This window comes from Lacerta agilis, chromosome 8 (assembly GCF_009819535.1).
Source record: "Lacerta agilis isolate rLacAgi1 chromosome 8, rLacAgi1.pri, whole genome shotgun sequence".
NCBI lineage: Eukaryota > Metazoa > Chordata > Lepidosauria > Squamata > Lacertidae > Lacerta > Lacerta agilis.
In genome coordinates this window covers 9,171,522-9,190,577 of record NC_046319.1, presented here as the reverse complement: position 1 = coordinate 9,190,577, position 19,056 = coordinate 9,171,522, and the positions used below count along the sequence as shown (strand labels likewise).

Genomic DNA, 19,056 nt, shown 5'->3' with positions numbered 1-19,056 from the left:
CAGGAGATCACAGCTGCAGAGATAAGAAAAGAAGAGTCGTTCTGTTGTCTGGGGAGGTTGCTTTGTGCCCATAATAATTTTGCAACTAGGGCAACCACCCCTGTGCTCCCCCCCCACTACACCACTGCCTGGGACCTTTCACATGCAAAAAGAACAGACCTTGGACAGTGATGATGATAGATCTGGGCTTATATGCCCAATGATGCTCTTTTCTCTGTCCTCCCCTGCCCACTAACGTACACACAAGTTTGGAGAATTGTCCCCCTCAAATACTCAGCTGTTACCGGCTGTGTACAAGCCACATGTTTAAAGCACATAACCTCCTTCAGAGAATCCTGGGTACTGTAGTTTGCTAAGGGTGCTGGGAACAGTATCTCCACAGGGAGTAAACTACAGCTCCCAGGACTCTTTGTGAGAAACTATGCTTTTGTGCTTTGAATGTGTAGCGGGGAACCCATTGGTTCCCCAAGTGAGCACTGGAGGTGTAAATGACTATCAGACTTTGAAAAGCTGGATCAAGTTCATTCATTTTGCTGGATTCATTAAACTACATAGCTTTAACTGGGTTTTGAACAAATGCATGATTAATCATTACTGTTTGGCAGTGTTATTATCTTCCTTAGTAGGTCATGTAAGCTGCTATTCTGAATCATGCTTTTTGTAGGCTAGGGGGCACTGGGCAGTGTGTCTCCCCCCCCAAAAAAAATTGGGAACTGCTGTGTACACAGCCCCCCCCCCCCGCCACATACTGGTTTTGTTTTGTTTTTTTATAAACAAGTTTATTGAAAGTTCAAATTAACATAATTACTGGCATATGCGCACTAAACATGGTGAGATGTTAATAAAAGAGAGAGAAAAGAAAAAGAGAAACAGAACCCATGTAGAAAGGAAAATAAAGGGGGGAGGGGGAACCCCAAAATGTATACTTTACAAGGCTGTTATTGTACTTCACCAGATCTTAACCTATTACAGTATTTGTAAGAGTGGATTCCAAATATCATTTAATTTGTCCATGGCAAGTCTGCGTTTATATGCAAGTTGTTCATATGTTGCAAGTTTATATGTCTTCAATCCAATCGTAGAAGGGAGCTGCATTTTTATTTTTCTGATTCATCAGGATCAGTCTTTTTGCTGTGGTAAGGGCACAGAGAGTCCACTTGTATTGTCCTTTTGTAAGGTTCCATGTGCTGGGTATATAATTTGGAAGGATATTTCGCTCTGTAAATGTAAGGTTGTTCCGTACAGTTCTGTTGATAGTTTCAGTTACCTTCTGCCAAAAAATCTTTCAGTGTAGGACAATGAATAAACATGCATCGCCAACAGTTTGATACCTTAGATCAGGGGTCAACAACCTAAGGCCCATGGGCCGGAAGGGACCCGCGGAGGTTGTTTGACTGGCCCACGAGCTGCTCCCTAACCGAGCCACCCACTCGCACGCTGCACTAAATTGGCGTAGTGCAGTGCGGGGACTCACTTCTGTGGCACCGAAAATCACGTCTGCGCAGACACCGAAAATTGCGGGCGTGCATGCTTTCACACACACATGATCCGGGCCACAGAGGGATCTCCACGGGACCGATCCAGCCCAGGCAAGATAAACCTTGTTGATCCTTGCCTTAGTTAGCCCCTTTTTAAACAAACAGCGCAACCCCAGAGTCGTCCATGACTGGACCTAATGGTCAGGGGCACCTTTACCTTTACCTTTAATGGGATCCAGTATATTCTAAGTATTATTTTTTGTTGTATGAGCCTCAGTTTAAGGTCCAGAGACACCCTTGTTATAGCAGTTAAAACTGTATGGTCAGAAATGAGATATCTAATTCTATATTCCAGTTCTCCCTTTATTGTAACACCACATATTGTAAAAGCAACCACTATGCAGAGGAGGAGAAGAAGAAGAAGAGGAGGAGGAGGAGGAGGAGGAGTTTGGATTTGATATCCCGCTTTTCACCACCCGAAGGAGTCTCAAAGCGGCTAACATTCTCCTTCCCCTTCCTCCCCCACAACAAACACTCTGTGGGGTGAGTGGGGCTGAGAGACTTCAGAGAAGTGTGACTAGCCCAAGGTCACCCAGCAGCTGCATGAGGAGGAGTGGAGACGCGAACCCGGTTCCCCAGATAACGAGTCTACCGCTCTTAAGCATTACACCACACTGGCTCTCCAGAACAGAAAGAAACACGGTGTGACGTTGTACAGCCACTGTGAGACGAGGATGCTGGACTAGAAATCCCATTGGCCTGATCCAGCAGCCCTTCTTAGGTTCTTAAAGAGAGGAGGGTGTTTGTGGAAAAGGTCTCTTTGCCTAGCTGATGAATGCCGGCCACCTGACAGGGTGGCTGACACCAGGGCCATCTTAAGTATATCCGGCGCCGTGGTGCAAAGATCCTTCCGGTGCACCCCCCCCTTTTTTCAGAGTTGCCTAACTTATTACGGCACTGCCGGCAGCTTTGGGGGGCTGGAGGAGGCAGGCAGCGGCTGGAGGGTGGCTCCTCCGGCGGGGAAGAGGCGGAGGCTCCAGGCGCGGCACTGCTTCAGAGCGAGGTGGGCGAGGGCCGCAAGCTGATGCCAGGAGGCGCCGCGCCCAGCCTCCGCCTCTTCCCTGGCGCCCATGCTGCAGTGGCCATGTCAAGCGGAGGCTGCTTTGGCGCGGCATAGCAGAGGCAGGCGAGGGCAGCGAGCTGATTCCGGGAGGCGCCGCGTCCAGCCTCCGCCTCTTCCCTGGCGCCCTCCAGAACTTGGTGCCCCGGCGCCCCGCGCCACTTGCCTCTACGGGGAAGTTGCCCCTGCCTGACATCCCCAAGCAATTGACTGCTCCGTTGCAGCTCTCAATGCCATACAGAAGCTTAACCCCACTAACGGGGACCCCAAGCTGAAATTTTATGCCCTGGTGAAGAAACTAGAGAGAGAGGAGAGAGACTGTGACTCCGAGCTTTGGGCTAAATATGGCAGGATGTTTGCTGAGAAGATACTTCAATTGAGTTCATGTCAGTAGAGTTCGGTATTTTTAAAAGCCGGGCTGCATAAATAATACGAAGGCTGAAGGCTCCTGCTGGCCGGCGGCCGCCCCTGGCTCCCTTGGTGCTTGGCGTTCTCCTCTGTGGCTTCCCATGTTTATTCCCAATGTATTCCTAGTATCGTGTGTGTGTGTGTGTGTCCCCTCCACTCTCTCTGCCACTCCTCCCCAAACAGAAAGCTGCTTCATGTCCTGCTGCCTGGCTGGCCGGTCTGGAACCCTCACTGGGAAACCACAAGAGCCACAAGGCATTCCAGGGGCCGGGCTGTTTCAAAGATAGATCAGCCGCCGGGAAGACCCGTCGTTCAGGGTGGCCTGTGGCACGGCGGAGAGAAAGGGGGGCCTCTGGGTCATGGGCTGCTGGAGTCCACAGTAAGCTGGACAGGAGGAGGAGGAGAAGGTGTCCCCAGAGACTTTCTTCCTAGCTGCACAGGGCTGGCTAACCGGAGAGATCTGTGGAAGTCATTTCTGAAACCGAGGAAGCAGAAGAGGAAGGGGCGGACATTAACAACTTGACCTCGTGTCGTGCCGTTCTGCTGTTGTGGTTGCTGTTTTAAATTAACTCAGACGTATTAAAGGGAACATGAAAGGAGACATATACTCTCCAACATTAATAGAACCAGTGCTTTTTTTTTCCTCTTAAAAAAATGTTTAGGGGTACACTCATTTTCCTACTCCTGCCCCCCAATGAGGCCAAACTTAGATCCACAAAATGTTTAGGGGTATGCATACCGCTGCGTCCCCCCAGAAAAACAACAACACTGGACTCACCTTATTTTTTGTAGTTTTTAAAGTCACTTTAAATGGCTTTTAAATACTGCGTATTAAGTGTTGCATTTTAATTGGTGCCAACCTGCCCTGCGATCTTAGGGTGAAGGCAGGATAAGAAACTGGCAATAATGACATCGACATTTCTCTGAGGAAAACAGGGACGTCCTAAGGAAAAGAGGGGAGCAAATCAGAAACCGGGAGAGCTTATGTAAATCCAGGGCTGTCCCAGGAAAATAGGGACACTTGGAAGGTCTGGGTACATATCATGGAGTTGTAGAGTTAGAATGTGCCCCCAAAGGCAATCTAATCCAACCCCCTGCAATGCAGGAATCACAGCTAGAAAATCCCTGGCAGATGGTCCTCAACCTCTGTTGACAAACCTGCAAGGAAGGAGAGCCCACCACCTCGCCAGGGAGACCGTTCCGCTGTCAAACAGCTCTTACTGCCAGCATGTTCTTCCTGACGTTTAGTCAGAATCTCCTCTCTTGCTGTTTGAATCCAGTTAGATGGTTCGCGTGAAGGTTTCTGAGCAGGGATGCGGAAGGAAGACCTAAGAAGCACCCCAAGGCTCGCCTGTTTCTAAGCACTCCTGCCAGCCCAGTCTGGCCTTGGCAGCATAGGATGGGTGGTATTAAGACAGTGTTGCAGAGCAAGGTCTGTGAGAAGGGGTGACCTGGGGAGAATTCCAAGGGCCAGACAGAAAGGCCCTGAAGGCCACATTCATGTCTTTGCGGCTTAGGTTCTACAGACTCCGGGAGGTGCCTCCAACCACTGCACCACAGTGCCAAGGGGGTTGGGCTAGATTGCCTTTGGGGGTCCCTTCCAACTACACAGCTCAACGCAGGAATATGCAGCTGCCCCATACGGGGATCGAACCGGCAACCTTGGCATTATCAACACCATGCTATAACCAACTGAGCTATCCCGGCTGAGATAGTGATGAAGGATAAGCTGGAGAGCCTGCTGGGATGCTTGAATACTCCGGGGGGGGGGGCTTTACTCTTGCCCAACCCACCACTAAACTGCTCTTTCTAAATGCGAAGCACACGCTCTGCTATAGAGAGTTGGCCCCCTCCCCTGTGTAAGTGAAGGAAGACTGCCCACCGCTCCCAGAGTTGAGCCCACCGCAGATCTTGAAGTGATGACCTTGTTAGCAAATCCAGCCCAGAGAGAAAAGCCCCTCCCCCCTTAAGTTGGAGTGACAGGAACAGAAAGGTTTCAGCTTTTAAAAAAGTGCAGGCCTTGTACATAGTAGGGAGGCCCCCAGCCAAATATGCAGAAGAAAACTCCCTCAGCACTAAACAGCCATCCAGGGCACAGTGTTACCCTCTCATGACACTCTGGCTGGTTGCTAAGCAACCCCTCCACCTGCCCGCCCCCATCTTGTCCAGCTGACTTAACCCTTGAGTTACAAACTTTAACGATCTCTGCTCTTGCCCTCCCAGTAGACCCGAGGCATAAGCATTCCGCTTCCACCGATTCAGCCTGCGTGCCACAGAGCTCCCAGAATACCTGGCAAACATTTTGTATGCTTTGCTGCAGCTCATGCATGGACGGATACGGACGCCGTCTCTGCCGCTGGCGTACCGCAGAGGCTTCGTCTCAATCAATCAGGCTTTCTCTAGCTAAAGGAGGAGATTGATTTGAGCAGATTGATGTGCCACCAGACACGTTCACATCCTGTCCCATCCCGTTCTCCCCAAGGCACCTGACTGATGGGCCAGATTGATCGTATTGACTGGCAGGAAATTAATAGACTCACATGGCGAGCAGGCAAAATGTCTGAAGCTGCTACTCCTGGGAAAATGTGGGTGGGTGGGTGGGGGATCAGCGGTGGAAGAGACAGGCAAGAACATCTGAAAACCCTTCAGCAATTTGCTGGTACATTTATTTCCCAGTCTCCTAATTAAAAATCAAAGCACTTAAGCCTGAAGGATGAACTCTGGATGAAATGACCTAGAACAGTTGTGTGCTCTTTCGAGGGAACCGGACTTTGTGCATTTCTCTTTCAGCTTTTCATTGCAAGAGTCCCATGATGGTCTTGAGGGCATCCTGATCAAGTTTGCAGATGACACCAAATTGGGAGGGGTGGCTAATACCCCAGAGGACAGGATCACACTTCAAAATGACCTTAACAGACGAGACAACTGGGCCCAAGCAAACAAGATGAATTTTAACAAGGAGAAATGCAAAGTACTACACTTGGGCAAAAAAAATGAAAGGCACAAATACAGGATGGGTGACACCTGGCTTGAGAGCAGTACATGTGAAAAGGATCTAGGAGTCTTGGTAGACCATAAACTTGACATGAGTCAACAGTGTGATGCAGCAGCTAAAAAAGCCAATGCAATTCTGGGCTGCATCAATAGGAGTATAGCATCTAGATCAAGGGAAATAATAGTACCACTGTATTCCGCTCTGGTCAGACCTCACCTGGAATACTGTGTCCAGTTCTGGGCACCACAGTTCAAGAAGGATACTGACAAGCTGGAACGTGTCCAGAGGAGGGCAACCAAAATGGTCAAAGGCCTGGAAACAATGCCTTATGAGGAACGGCTTAGGGAGCTGGGTATGTTTAGCCTGGAGAAGAGAAGGTTAAGGGGTGATCTGATAGCCATGTTCAAATATATAAAAGGATGTCATATAGAGGAGGGTGAAAGGTTGTTTTCTGCTGCTACAGAGAAGCGGACACGGAGCAATGGATTCAAACTACAAGAAAGAAGATTCCACCTAAACATTAGGAAGAACTTCCTGACAGTGAGAGCTGTTCGGCAGTGGAATTTGCTACCAAGGAGTGTGGTGGAGTCTCCTTCTTTGGAGGTCTTTAAGCGGAGGCTTGACAGCCATCTGTCAGGAATGCTTTGATGGTGTTTCCTGCTTGGCAGGGGGTTGGACTGGATGGCCCTTGTGGTCTCTTCCAACTCTATGATTCTATGATTCTGAATGCAGGAAGAATCAGGACACTCAAAAGGAAGGGCTCCTCTACTTGGCAAATTGTTAATCTACAGAACTCCCCCCCACAGGAGACAGTGACGACCACCAAGTTGGATTAGGCAAATTTGTGGAGAGGGCTTTTAAGGGGCTACCAGTCATGACGGCTGTGCTCTGCCTCTATCATCAGAGGCAGAAATGCTTCTAAATGCCAGTTGCTGGAAACAGCTCAAGGGCCGAGGGCTTCATGAGCTCTGAGATCTTTGGTCTCCCTACTCCACAGGAGCACTTGGTGGGGACATGGGAGAGAACCTTCTCGGTGGCTTCTCCCATACATGTTTGGAATCACTGCAAAGATTCTTCAACTTTGTTGGACTGGCCATGTTGTGCGGATGCCTGATTATCTTCTTCCAAAGCAACTGCTCTAGTCCGAACTTAAAAATGGAAAGCGTCGTGCTGGTGGCCAACAAAGGAGGTTTAAAGATGCTCTCAAGGCAAATCTTTAAAAATGTAGGATAGACACTGACAACTGGGAAACACTGGCCTGCAGACTCTTGAGAGTCCCATGGACTGCAAGAAGATCACACCTATCCATTCTTAAAGAAATCAGCCCTGAGTGCTCACTAGAAGGACAGATCCTGAAGTTGAGGCTCCAGTACTTTGGCCACCTCATGAGAAGAGAAGACTCCCTAGAAAAGACCCTGATGTTGGGAAAGATGGAGGGCACAAGGAGAAGGGGACGACAGAGGATGAGATGGTTGGACAGTGTTCTCGAAGCTACTGGCATGAGTTTGGCCAAACTGCGAGAGGCAGTGAAGGATAGCCGTGCCTGGCGTGCTCTGGTCCATGGGGTCACGAAGAGTCGGACACGACTGAACGACTGAACAACAACAACAACAACAAATCATGGGCTTTGAAGACGATCAAACTCAGGATGAAAGGGAGAAACGCGCCAAGAGGGAGGCACGCTTGGCAAACCTTCACTGTGATCAACTTCCACCCGGAAACCTAGGTCCCCACTGTGGAAGGACGTGTGGATCCAGAATTGGCCTCCAAAGTCACTTATGGACTCATGGTTAAAACCGTGTTTATGGAAGACAATCTTACTCGGCTAAAAGTGATCACCAAAGAAGACGAAATCTTTGGAACTCCCTGCCTAGAGGAGCCAGACTCTCCCTCAGGAGGTGGCGGCCTCTCCTTCCTTGGAGGTTTTTAAGCAGAGGTTGGGTGGCCATCTGTCATGGATACTTCAGCTGGGATTCCCGCATTGCAGAGGGTTGGACTAGATAACTCTTGGTGTCCCTTTCCAACTCTACAAATCTGCAATTCTATGACTGGTTCCTTCCTTGCTGTCCTTTCCACCAGAAGGTGTAGATTCTCTTCTTCCAACAGGCTTTTGGGAGCTGACTGCTTTTAATAAAAGGGCTGGTGCTGTGCTGCTTTTATTGTACTTATCTGGTATGTTTTTAATAAATTTTACATGTAGCCAGCTAGCTAGGTGATAGTTTTAATTCATTAATGTTAAATTGTTTTTAATGGGAACGCCCCTCATTTTTAGCTGTTCTTATTTTATCTGTACATCTCTTTGAGTCCCTATCAAGGTAGCAGGAAGGATATCAGAAATATTAATATAATAATGTAATGATATAGTAATAATCTGGTCAGCCATTGTGAGAAGAGGGTGCTGGCTCGATGAAGCGGGGCCCTGGATTCCCACAAGAAAAGGACACAACAGCTCTCAGTCACTTTCTGAGCAACTATGTTCCCAAAGTCAGGTCTGTGGTTCTGGAACACCTGCGTGATGTCGTCCCCGTTTCCTTCAAAACAGTCAGTTCTCCAGCTGTTCAAAAATAATTTTATTTCAATTTTTTTTAAAAAAAGTTATGCCAAAGGACAACAAGAAAATCAATCAACAGGGACTCTGATTTATAAAACACACAACAACAACAGCAGCAGCAGCAGCAGCAGCAACAACAAATCCCTCTTTCAGCAAGGTTTGATGCCAGCATCTCTGCAAATCCTTTGCTTTGGCAGCAAGCGTTTAATTCCGCAAGTGGGCAGCAGCCAAGCTTGGATCTTCCTTCTGTCTGCAGGTGAAAGGGGGACAAACCTTTGCCTCAGTCTACCTGGCCCCGACTGAAAGGAGTTTTCTCCCTGTTCAGTGACGAACACGCTCAGGCAACGCGTCTCCGTTCGAGATGGGCAAATCTGAATCAACTTCCACTCCTCTCACATCTTCTAAACCTCTCCGATCTTAAGTCCAGTCCTCCACATTTCCACATCAGTTTGCGGTTTGTTTGTTTTTAAAATCTCTTCCGCCTTTTAGTGCCAGCTTCCCCTAATGTAGGTAGATCTCCACTTTCGTGTATTTAACATGTGTGGTTATTAAACGTGCTAAAGGAGAGTTGCTTAAAAGCTCTTTTTGAGGTACGTTTTCGCAACACGAAAAGAGCTTTTAAAAGAGCTTTTGCTTGCTGGACTGATTAAGCGCTGAACTGTGTTTCTTGAGAGCTATCTTCCCTGTTTTTAAATGGTTGCTTTGGCTATACACTATTTTGGCTGAGGGCCTTCTTGGTAGTGATGTCCTCCCCCATCAGATGTCAAGGAGATAAGTAACTAGACAAACTTTAGAAGACACCTGAAGGCACCACGGTATCGGGAAATTTTTAATGTTTAATGTTTCGTTGTGTTTTTGAATATGCTGGAAGCTGCCCAGAGTGGCTGGGGCAACCCAGTCACATGGGCAAGGTACAAACAATTAAAAAATTATTATTATTATTATTATTATTATTATTATTATTATTATTATTTGCATGCTATCCCTGGAATGTAACCCCCAGAAAAGATGCGGGTTACCAGTATGCACAGACATAGGTGGCGCTGTGGTCTAAACCACTGAGCCTAGGGCTTGCCGATCAGAAGGTCGGCGGTTCAAATCCCCATGACAGGGTGAGCTCCCGTTGCTCAGTCCCTGCTCCTGCCAACCTAGCAGTTCGAAAGCACGTCAAAGTGCAAGTAGATAAATAGGTACCGCTCTGGCGGGAAGGTAAACGGTGTTTCCGTGTGCTGCTCTGGTTCGACAGAAGTGGCTTAGTCATGCTGGCTACATGACCCGGAAGCTGTACGCCACCTCTCTCGGCCAGTAAAGCGAGATGAGCGCCGCAACCCCAGAGTCGTCCGTGACTGGACCTAATGGTCAGGGGTCCCTTTACCTTTACCAGTTTGCACATTTTCGCATGCAATTTTCTCTAAAACTGCAAAGCAGTTTTCCTAATGCCACGCATTTGCATACGTTATTATATGCAATTTAATCCATGCTTTGCCCTAGTATGTGCATTTTCGCACCCCTATGATTTGGCTGGAGGACCACATTGCGAAATCCAGAGACGGACGAATTGCAAGGATGGCTGTGCTTTCGTTCGCACCTGGTTTCGGAAAGAGAAAATTAGGTAGGTTTGTTTTTAAGTGCGAAGTATTCTCCTGTGTCCTTCCATCCCCAGCTGCCTCCCGCACCCCAACTGGTGCTGTAATAGGCAAAACTAGGCTGAACTGATATAAACACGTAGGACAGGCCTGAGGAGTCTGTGGCCCTCCAAATTGTGTTGGACTCTGACTCTCAACAGCCTCAGTCCTGGCAGAAACTGGTAGCATTCAGTGGCAGATTCTATTTAGACACATACTGTACCCTCCAACATTTCCCCGATGAAAATAGGGACGTCCTAATCCATGGGTAGGCAACCTAAGGCCCGTGGGCCGGATGCGGCCCAAACGCCTTCTCAATCCGGCCCGCGGACGGTCCAGGAATCAGTGTGTTTTTACATAGAATGTGTCCTTTTATTTAAAATGCATCTCTGGGTTATTGTGGGCATAGGAATTCGTTCATTTCCCCTCAAAAAATATAGTCCGGCCCACCACATGGTCTGAGGGACGGTGGACCGGCCCATGGCTGAAAAAGCTTGCTGACCCCTGTCCTAATACATAATAATAACTAGCTTGCATGCCCCAGCCACTCTGGGAAGCTTCCAACATATATAAAAACATAATAAAATATTAAACATTTTTTTAAAAAAACTTCCCTATACAGAGCTGCCTTCAGGTGTCTTCTACACATTGTCTACTTACTTATCTCCTTGGCTCGGAGGGCGCATAACTCTATACCCTCTGACATTTTCTCCAATGAAAAGCGGAACATTCTGGGGTCAAATCAGGAACCGGGATGGCTTCTGTAAGTCTGGGACTGCCCCTGGAAAAGAGGGGCACTTGGAGGGTCTAAGCCCACCTTGGGCAGCCAATCTGGGTCCCTCCTCAATGTGCCCCTGCATTTGTGCCTGTACCACTCACTGGTACCTGAAGTATGGGCAAGGGGGCAGCATAGCTGTCAACTTTTCCCTTTTCTTGTGAGGAATCCTATTCGGAATAAGGGAATTTCCCTTTAAAAAAAGGAAAAAGTTGACAGCTATGGGGGTTAGCCATGGGGATGGGACTATTTGCCTGCAGCAACAAAATGTCCCAGGCCAGCCGTGTCACCACCTGCCACCCCATCCCTGCTCAAAGCCATTGGCACTCCCTAGAACTCGGTGGTGATGAAGACTGCAAATTACGCATTATACGAAGAAGGGCCTTTTTGTTTTGTCCTGAACTTGCTTCCAACCAAACGTCTTTCATTGAGCCGCCCCTAAGTTCAAGTATTACGAGGAACAGGGAATAATTCGTTCTGGTTAATTAGAATTGGGCTGTCGGCCCAGCTCGAGGCATTCTGCTGCTGCCTGAGAGAAGGGACAAGATGGCGCCACTCTGAACGGACAGAAGCTGACTTAGGCCACTGGCTTTCAGCTGACCGGTCGGGACCCACTGCTGAGTCACTAGCTGGTCAAAAGCGGGTGTCACGCCAGCACAGCCACCATACAAATATGCAGGGAACAATGAATAAATGTGCCCCCACAGGAGTGCTTGGGTTGAAGGCGGGTCTTGGGTTGCAGCAGGTTGGAGACTACTGAACTAGGCTGATAACTGGACTGAGGAAATCAGGGAGCTGCCTTTTACAGAGTCAGAGCATTGGCCCAACCGGGTGACTGGCAGCAGTGGGTCGCCAGGGTTTTCTCCCAGCCCTACCTAGGGGTGCCACTGGGGATTGAACCTGGGACGTTCTGCTTGCGAGGCAGGTGCCCTACCACTGAACTACGGCCTTTCCCCAATCCTCTCCTGGAGCTGATTTTAAGGAGAGATGGAGATTCTGCTAGTGCACATCCCTTGCACTGGATTTTGCCTGCTGTCCGCTATTTGGGGTGGCCAGGAGAGGGTGTTTAGTATACACAGCTCTGTCCTCCAGCAGATGTGGAAGGGGATGGCTGTGTGTTTTTGCAGGGGCTTAGAAAGCCAGGGCCTGCTCCCTCCAGCATCCGCCACCTGAGGCACTGCCTCCTCTTTTTGCACAATGGTAGGGCCGGCCCTGCATATACGGCACTGCCTTTAACCTCCTTGAGCCCCCAGAGGAGTCTTGAGCTAACGGTTGACTCTGCGATTGCTCCAGTGGTACGGAGCAAGCTCAGAGTTCGAATCCGAGCCTCCTCCGGGGCCTTGCTTTGCAGCTCCTCAGCCCACCTTTGTTTGGCATCTGCGTGTGGATGATGCAAAGCCATTCGGGAAAGGGTTTTGAAGGCTGCGGGGTTTGTGATGCAGGTTGCTGGCTTAAGAAACCTTCCAGCTGCCTCCCAGCGTTGCAGTTCCAGCAACTATCTAATTCCCCCAGGGACAAAGTTGGACGAGCAAAGGCGGCGGAACTTTCTGTGTTGCTCACACAAAGCGAAACCATTTCAGATGGATCAAGGCTGTCCCGTGTGTGCCATACAGATGTTGCGGGGTTAGCCGCCGCCCTATCAGCCCTAACCGCTGGCTGGAGGCTAACAACATCTGGAGGGCTAAAGATGCTCCTCGAAACTGAAACAGGGATGGCTAACATTGGAAGCTGCGTGCAGAGATAGCACCAGAGAGGAGAGCCGGCCCTTTTTTTCAGCCCCAACTCCACAGCACACCACATGAACATGGCTCACGCCACGTCAAGCAGACCCCCTCATCCTCTTAGCACAAGTTCTCTGCCACTTAAAAAAAAAACCCCAAAACTTCAGAGTTCATTTCTTTAAACATACAATCAAAAGTTCACTCGTTGCCTTAAACAAAAGCATAAGATTTCAAATGCTGCAGAACTTACAGACTGCTGATATTACAACCAATGACTCCTTAAAACACACCCCACCCCACTCCACCTGGTTTATCATTCAGGCATGATTTTGCTAAGGGTTGGGTGGATATATGTGACCAGTGCTTTCTTTTTTCTTAAAAAAATGTTTAGGGGTACTCTCATTTTACTACTCATATCGAAATACTGGCCCTCCATGAGGCCAAACTTAGATTCACGAAATGTTTAGGGTACGCATACCCCGCGTCCCCCATAAAAAACTGCATGTGGCCAAATCAAGCTGAGGTTTCCTCTGGTTATTGTTTGTTTTGTTTTGTTTTGTTTTGTTTTGCTTTGTTTGTTTTGTAACTGTTTTGCTTCATACACACGCACACCCAAACCCAAAAAATGGCTCCCAGATGCAATTTACAAAAAGCACTAATAAAATACGTGTGAAAAGAAGAAAAGGGACTGGGAAGGAGGAGGGGGGAAAGCAAACTAGTCGCAGAAGTCCTTGGAATGAAGGAATGGAAAAGAGGTTCAATGAGAAGGAAGCCCCAAAGTCTCCCAGCTGAGCCAAAGGAGAGTCCTGGTGTTTCCACTGTCTCTCTTTCTGCTATGTAGCCAGATGGAATCGGGTGCATGATGGCCCACGATGGGCTCGTCCTTGGGAAATAGGAACAACAAAGGTTGGAGGCCTTGGGGTAGGGGAACGATAAACCCTCTGCTTCTTTGACTCAAATTTCACGGCCGGTTTGAGCTGGTTGATGGGCAGAAGAACTCCCACTGCTCACAATATAAATCAGGGAAAATGGATAGAGAAGGCAGAGCAGGTGGTTTTGTGTTTTATCTTTTAGGGGTGCCTGCCTTTCCAGAAGGAAGGTGACAAGCCTTTGAGACAGCAGGCGGTTAAAACATTCTGGTGAAGTAAGATACACTTCAGCAAGAGAGAAGGAAAAACGAAAAACGCAGACACATGCCCCTTCCCACGCACGGAGCCCTACGCCTTTCTTATCTTTGTCGAGGAAGTTTGCCGGAGAAAACATCTCAGAATGTCAGGCCGGCGTTGCTCCTAGAACATCCAAAACAAAACAGTGATGTTTGAACCCGGTGCCCCGGTGCCGTCGAGCCTGGAATGGAAATTCCTAGCAGGTGGTCAGTCGCAGACAAAGAGGTGCACTCCGGTCGCTGAAACCTGACCCCATTTCCAGAGGGCAAGTTGGATGCAGGAAGTGGAGCCCCAGACGCCGTGCGGGTCGGGCTCAAACCGGCAGAGGAGCGCTCCGAGGCGAGCCTTTAGAACAGCAGCCAAGCAAGAGCGAGGAGAAGAGCCTTGGGGTCGCTGCGAGGGGTCCGACGGGCTCCTTGGGTGGCGCTCTGGAGCGGCAGTGGCCTGTGGTTCTCGCCATGCAGGCAGCATAGGCCATGACGTGGGGGATGTAGTTCTGCTCGTGGACTCCGTGGAGGAGGTGCGCCATGGGCCCCTTGGCGAAGATGGCCACGTCTTCCCCTCCATGCGTCTCCATGCGCATCGGGACGGCGGACTGAGCCTGGTAGTTGGCATCCGCTAGAGAGGGGCGGGGAATGGAGGAAACACTTATCAGGGTGCATTTTGTGGGGGTGTGACCCATGAGAGGCAGCCAAGTACAACATACCTTGTAATGCTAGACATGCGAAGGGATGTTTGGTCCAGCCAGTCGAAACTCCTGTTCCTCCTGGCTGGAGCATCCTTCCTTTTGCATGTGGTAGAAGGTGGGCGTGACCTAACCTGTCCAGGTAACAAAAGGATGAGTCACTTCCACTTTTTGACTCCCTTCGCCGTTTGACCAGCTTCTAGCTAGGACTGCTCTGCTAGCTCTCAGCTAGCAGAAGCACTGGGATCATTCCCCCATATGGGGTAGATCCACATGCCAGTGCTGTCAAGTATCCCGTTTTCCCCGGGATTCTCCCTTATTTCAAGCAGTTTCCCGCTGCTCTCCCTTATTTTTTATTTCCCTTAATTTCCCGTTTTTAATGGAAGCAGCTCCTCCCCTGCTGGCCAGGGACTGGGTAGGAAGTCCTCGCCTACTTGGAGAGAAAAGCCTCAGCCCTCAAAGCAAGTGGGAGCCGTTTCCTGTCCTTACAGGGGGGTTTATTCCTCCCCCTGCATCAGCCCCTATCCATTGCCGCCGAGCCCCTCAGCCAGCCAATAGGGTTAGCTGGTGGGCGGAGCCTGGCTGCCTTTGAGCAGCTGCTGCTTCCTGTCCTGTTTTGATGGGATCAGACAAGAAGACGATGGGGCTCCATTGCGCGTAGCACATGGCTGCCCTCCTCTTTGCTGGCTGCCCTCCTCTTTGCTCCGCTCTGAGCCCGAGCCCGCTTGGAGTTTACATTGCTGCTCCGCCCACTTTTGCTTCTGGCTCCGCCCACCACTGATATGTGACTGTCACCGGGATAGGTGAGACTGCTGAGCCCTTATTTTCAAATCCGAAACTTGACAGCTATGCCACATGCACATATTTGTAACTAAGTCTGCCTTCGGGAATCCAACTGTGAACTGAAGTGAGTAAACTTCTTTTATTGACTTTGATTAAGATTGTCGTGTCTTTATTCTTTTAAGAGGGATTCAAAGGGAACTTACCAGGAACGTACAATTCAATCTGAGACAGACTGAATTGTATAACAGTGAGAGGCTCACACGAGCCTGCAACCAGCTATCTGCTGTGCATCTAAAAAGGGGAATGTAACTCTGCTACATAAAGGAGCTTGCAAGAGCAAGTTAGGAAGGATATTAATAGACAATATATCCTCTCCTGCCACCCACACATTTCTCTTTATTACAGTTATTAGACTTCTTAGCTGCTTTGCACAAGGAAAAAGTCTCGAAGCGATTTAGTGGTACGAAACACAACCTGATGGAACCAGTGCAGAGTTAGAACCCCATCTTAAAACTTAGAGCACCGCTCCCCCTGCCCCCCGCTTAGAATTACCACCACCGTTATGACAGAGTGGAAGTGGAGGGGGGGACGTAGGCAGGGATGACTGGGGGGTGGGGGTGTCCCCTATAGGCCTGGGACTCACTGAAGTTCACTGTGGACACGTTCTCTCTCTCTCCATCGATGACTCTGTACCCGGGTCCATTCCCATAGAGGATGGAGGTGAAAGGTTTCTTGTCCACGTCACTCTGCATCGGGGCCAGACCTAAGTCAAGGGGGAAAGAAGAAATGAAGCACCAGACAGACCTTACACAGTCGCTAAAATATTTATCATCATCATCATCATCATCATCATCATCATCGTTTAACAACTGTGAATTTGTCAAATCCTCTTTTTTAAGTCACCCAGGCTGGTGGCCATCGCTACCTGTGATCTGTCATGGATGCTTTAGTTGAGCAGGGGGTTGGACTAGATGGGGGTTCCTTCCAGCTCTACGGTTCTATGATTCTACCTCCTGTGGGAAGGAGTTCCGCAGTTTAACTATGTGCTGCATGAAGAAGGACTTCCTCCGTCCTGAATCCTCCCAACGTTCAGCTTCATTGAATACCCATAAGTTCCAGTGCTAGCCAGTGTGGTGTAGTGGTTAAGAGCGGTAGTCCCATAATCTGGTGAACCGGGTTCGCGTCTCTGCTCCTCCACATGCAGCTGCTGGGTGACCTTGGGCTAGTCACACTTATCTGAAGTCTCTCAGCCCCACTCGCCTCACAGAGTGTTTGTTGTGGGGGAGGAAGGGAAAGGAGAATGTTAGCCGCTTTGAGACTCCTTCGGGTAGTGATAAAGCGGGATATCAAATCCAAACTCTTCTTCTTCTTCTTCTTCTTCTAGGGGAGAGGGAGAAAAGCTTTCCTCTGTTCACTTTCTCCAGGTCATTTAGGGCTTTCAAGGTCAGCACCAACCCTTTGAATTGTGCTCAGAAATGTACTGGGAGCCAGCGAAGATCTTTTAGGACCGGGGTTATGTGGTCTCGGTGGCTGCTCCCAGCCACCAGTCTAGCTGCCGCATTCTGGATTAGTTGCAGTTTCCGAGTCACCTTCAAAGGTAGCCCCACGTGGAGCGCATTGCAGTAGTCCAAACGGGAGACAGCCAGACCATGTACCAGTACCACTCTGGTGAGACAGTCTGCGGGCAACGATTAACTGTTCTGCCCTGAATTTCATGGCACGCAGCACTGTTTGCATTCCTCTGCAGTTCGGCTTCTGCCAAAAAGTTATTAGTTTCGCTGTCTTCTGCAGCAAGAGTATGTAACTTACACAATTTGTGTAATTAATTAGATAAACTGCGCTGTTATTACGTTATTCCACACCATTCGTTTCAATGTAAAGGAAACACAATGTAAATGGGGCAAAACAATGTAATCCATTTCATACTGTTTGCAGACTGAAAGCAACAGTGGCAGCAGTGAACGCCTAATTGATTTCTCCTACATTGATTTCTGTTCTAAACACGGGACAAGTTAGTAAACCTTGGTAATTTCCACTCCTGTTTCTGTTTTTATGTGAATTTTCTGACATCCCTGATCGTCAGCAGGGGTCCTGTTTTGCTCCAGGAAAGCGGAATGAATCTGAAATGTGTATGAAGTATTTTTTGTTTTGTTTTGTTTTAACTAAAACCATGCCTGCCTGCTAGAAGTTTGTAACTCTGCTCTGGGAAATATTCCAAAACACTGTAAAATGTTAACCACAAATGTTTCTTCGAAAATTAGCGTGGAGAATGCTCCAGCAAACCCTCAGGGGGTGCATCTGCAATTATCTTTACAGAGAATAAGTATGTTGGCAGAACCACAAATACATGCCCGACACCCACACGGGACACCCACTTCAGTCGTTCGCCTCCAAGAACAAGGCTGGTTGACGTGAAAACAGAAAGATGTCTGGAGAGCACCTAAAACTCTTTGCTTGTAAGGCCACCCGCCCAAGATAGGGTTGCCCTGTGTCCGGAATTTCCTGGACATAGCTGGGAATCGGCCGTCGGAAAGTGTCCGGGTGTCAGGGGCCAGACTGAGGAGGAATGGTGGGAACTGCCCCCCTTCTCCTGAACCTTCCTGAGAACAGGAGGGCAGTATAGATTTAGAAAAGTGGTTTGCAGAAGGGCATAGCTCAGAGGCTGCAGAGGGGAAATATTGGGAGAGGGACAGCGGGAAGAAGAAGTGCCAGGGGAGAGGCAGCTGACAGACTCAGTGTCTTTGGGAAGCATTCCTGACCCCCACCCCTCCCAGGATCAGGCATGCCTTGAGAGTAGTAGAACAGAAAGCTCAGAGGCAGAAAGCACAGACCAGCCGAAGCGGGGATGACGTAGAATAGGAGAGACGGAGGGGGTGGGACTTTACTCGGAGCAACGCCATTGTCTAAGGGAGACTGCATTCCTTCTTCTCCCTCTGTGAACATTGAATAAATTACTTGGTAAGACCTCTTCTTGTTTATCTGCTTCTTGGCTGCTGCCCTGGGAGGGGTAGGATTCCCTGAAGCCTGACACGAGGTGGAAATCATTGAAATGTCTGGGGAAATCCAGACGTATGGCAACCCACGTCAGTAGTGTCGTTTTGGGTAATTTTCCTTAAAAATAGCTCAAAAAATTTCTTCTTTTTAGATTTTGAAGAGGGGGGAAAGCTCAACAACTTTGGCAACCTGAAGCAAAGCTGGTGCCAGCCCCTCCATTCCAATGCCAGAAACTGACCAGCTTGGTAGCTGAATCCTACTTTGGTTCTACACCTTTCTCTACATTAAAACAACAACAAACAGCTCCACATTTTCAAGCTGCAATGAAGTGGGAAAAGACGATGGGAAGAGGAGGGAGATGAAAAGACTATTGCGACTCTTAAATGTCAAGAATGGCCCCTCCAGGCGATTGCAAACTGCAACCATGGGGCATGTTTAATCTCCCATCTACGCCGTGGGTGTCAGCTTGTGTGGATGTCAACATACCGAAAATGGGATTGCCGCGGGGCGTGTACCCTCCAAAAGTGAAGACGTGGGAATGATCTGCAGTAACCACGGTCAGGGTATCCTCAGAAGAGGTCATGATATCAGCCCGGCCAATTGCCCGATCCATCTCCACAGCTTCATGCAAAGCCTGCTTCGCTTTCCCTTCGTGGTGTCCATGGTCAATCCTGCCTCCTGCGGAAGGAATTATTAGAATCAGAAAACTGTAAGGGGCGCCCCAATTGTCCTATAGGCCCAACCCCTGCAATGCA

General features: G+C 49.1%; 1 protein-coding gene across 1 annotated transcript in view; it reads right to left on the bottom strand.

The window, feature by feature from the left end:
* Positions 1 to 14,152: 14,152 nt before the first annotated feature.
* The window catches only part of ALPL (alkaline phosphatase, biomineralization associated), a 51,635-nt gene continuing 46,731 nt past the window's right edge, over positions 14,153 to 19,056 (bottom strand). Inside the window, exons 10-12 of the mRNA XM_033156844.1 lie at positions 18,788 to 18,979; positions 15,951 to 16,070; positions 14,153 to 14,457 (exon numbers count right to left, since the gene is read on the bottom strand). Of these exons, the coding sequence (XP_033012735.1) occupies positions 14,153 to 14,457; positions 15,951 to 16,070; positions 18,788 to 18,979 (617 nt within the window). The remainder of the gene's footprint in view (positions 14,458 to 15,950; positions 16,071 to 18,787; positions 18,980 to 19,056) is intronic.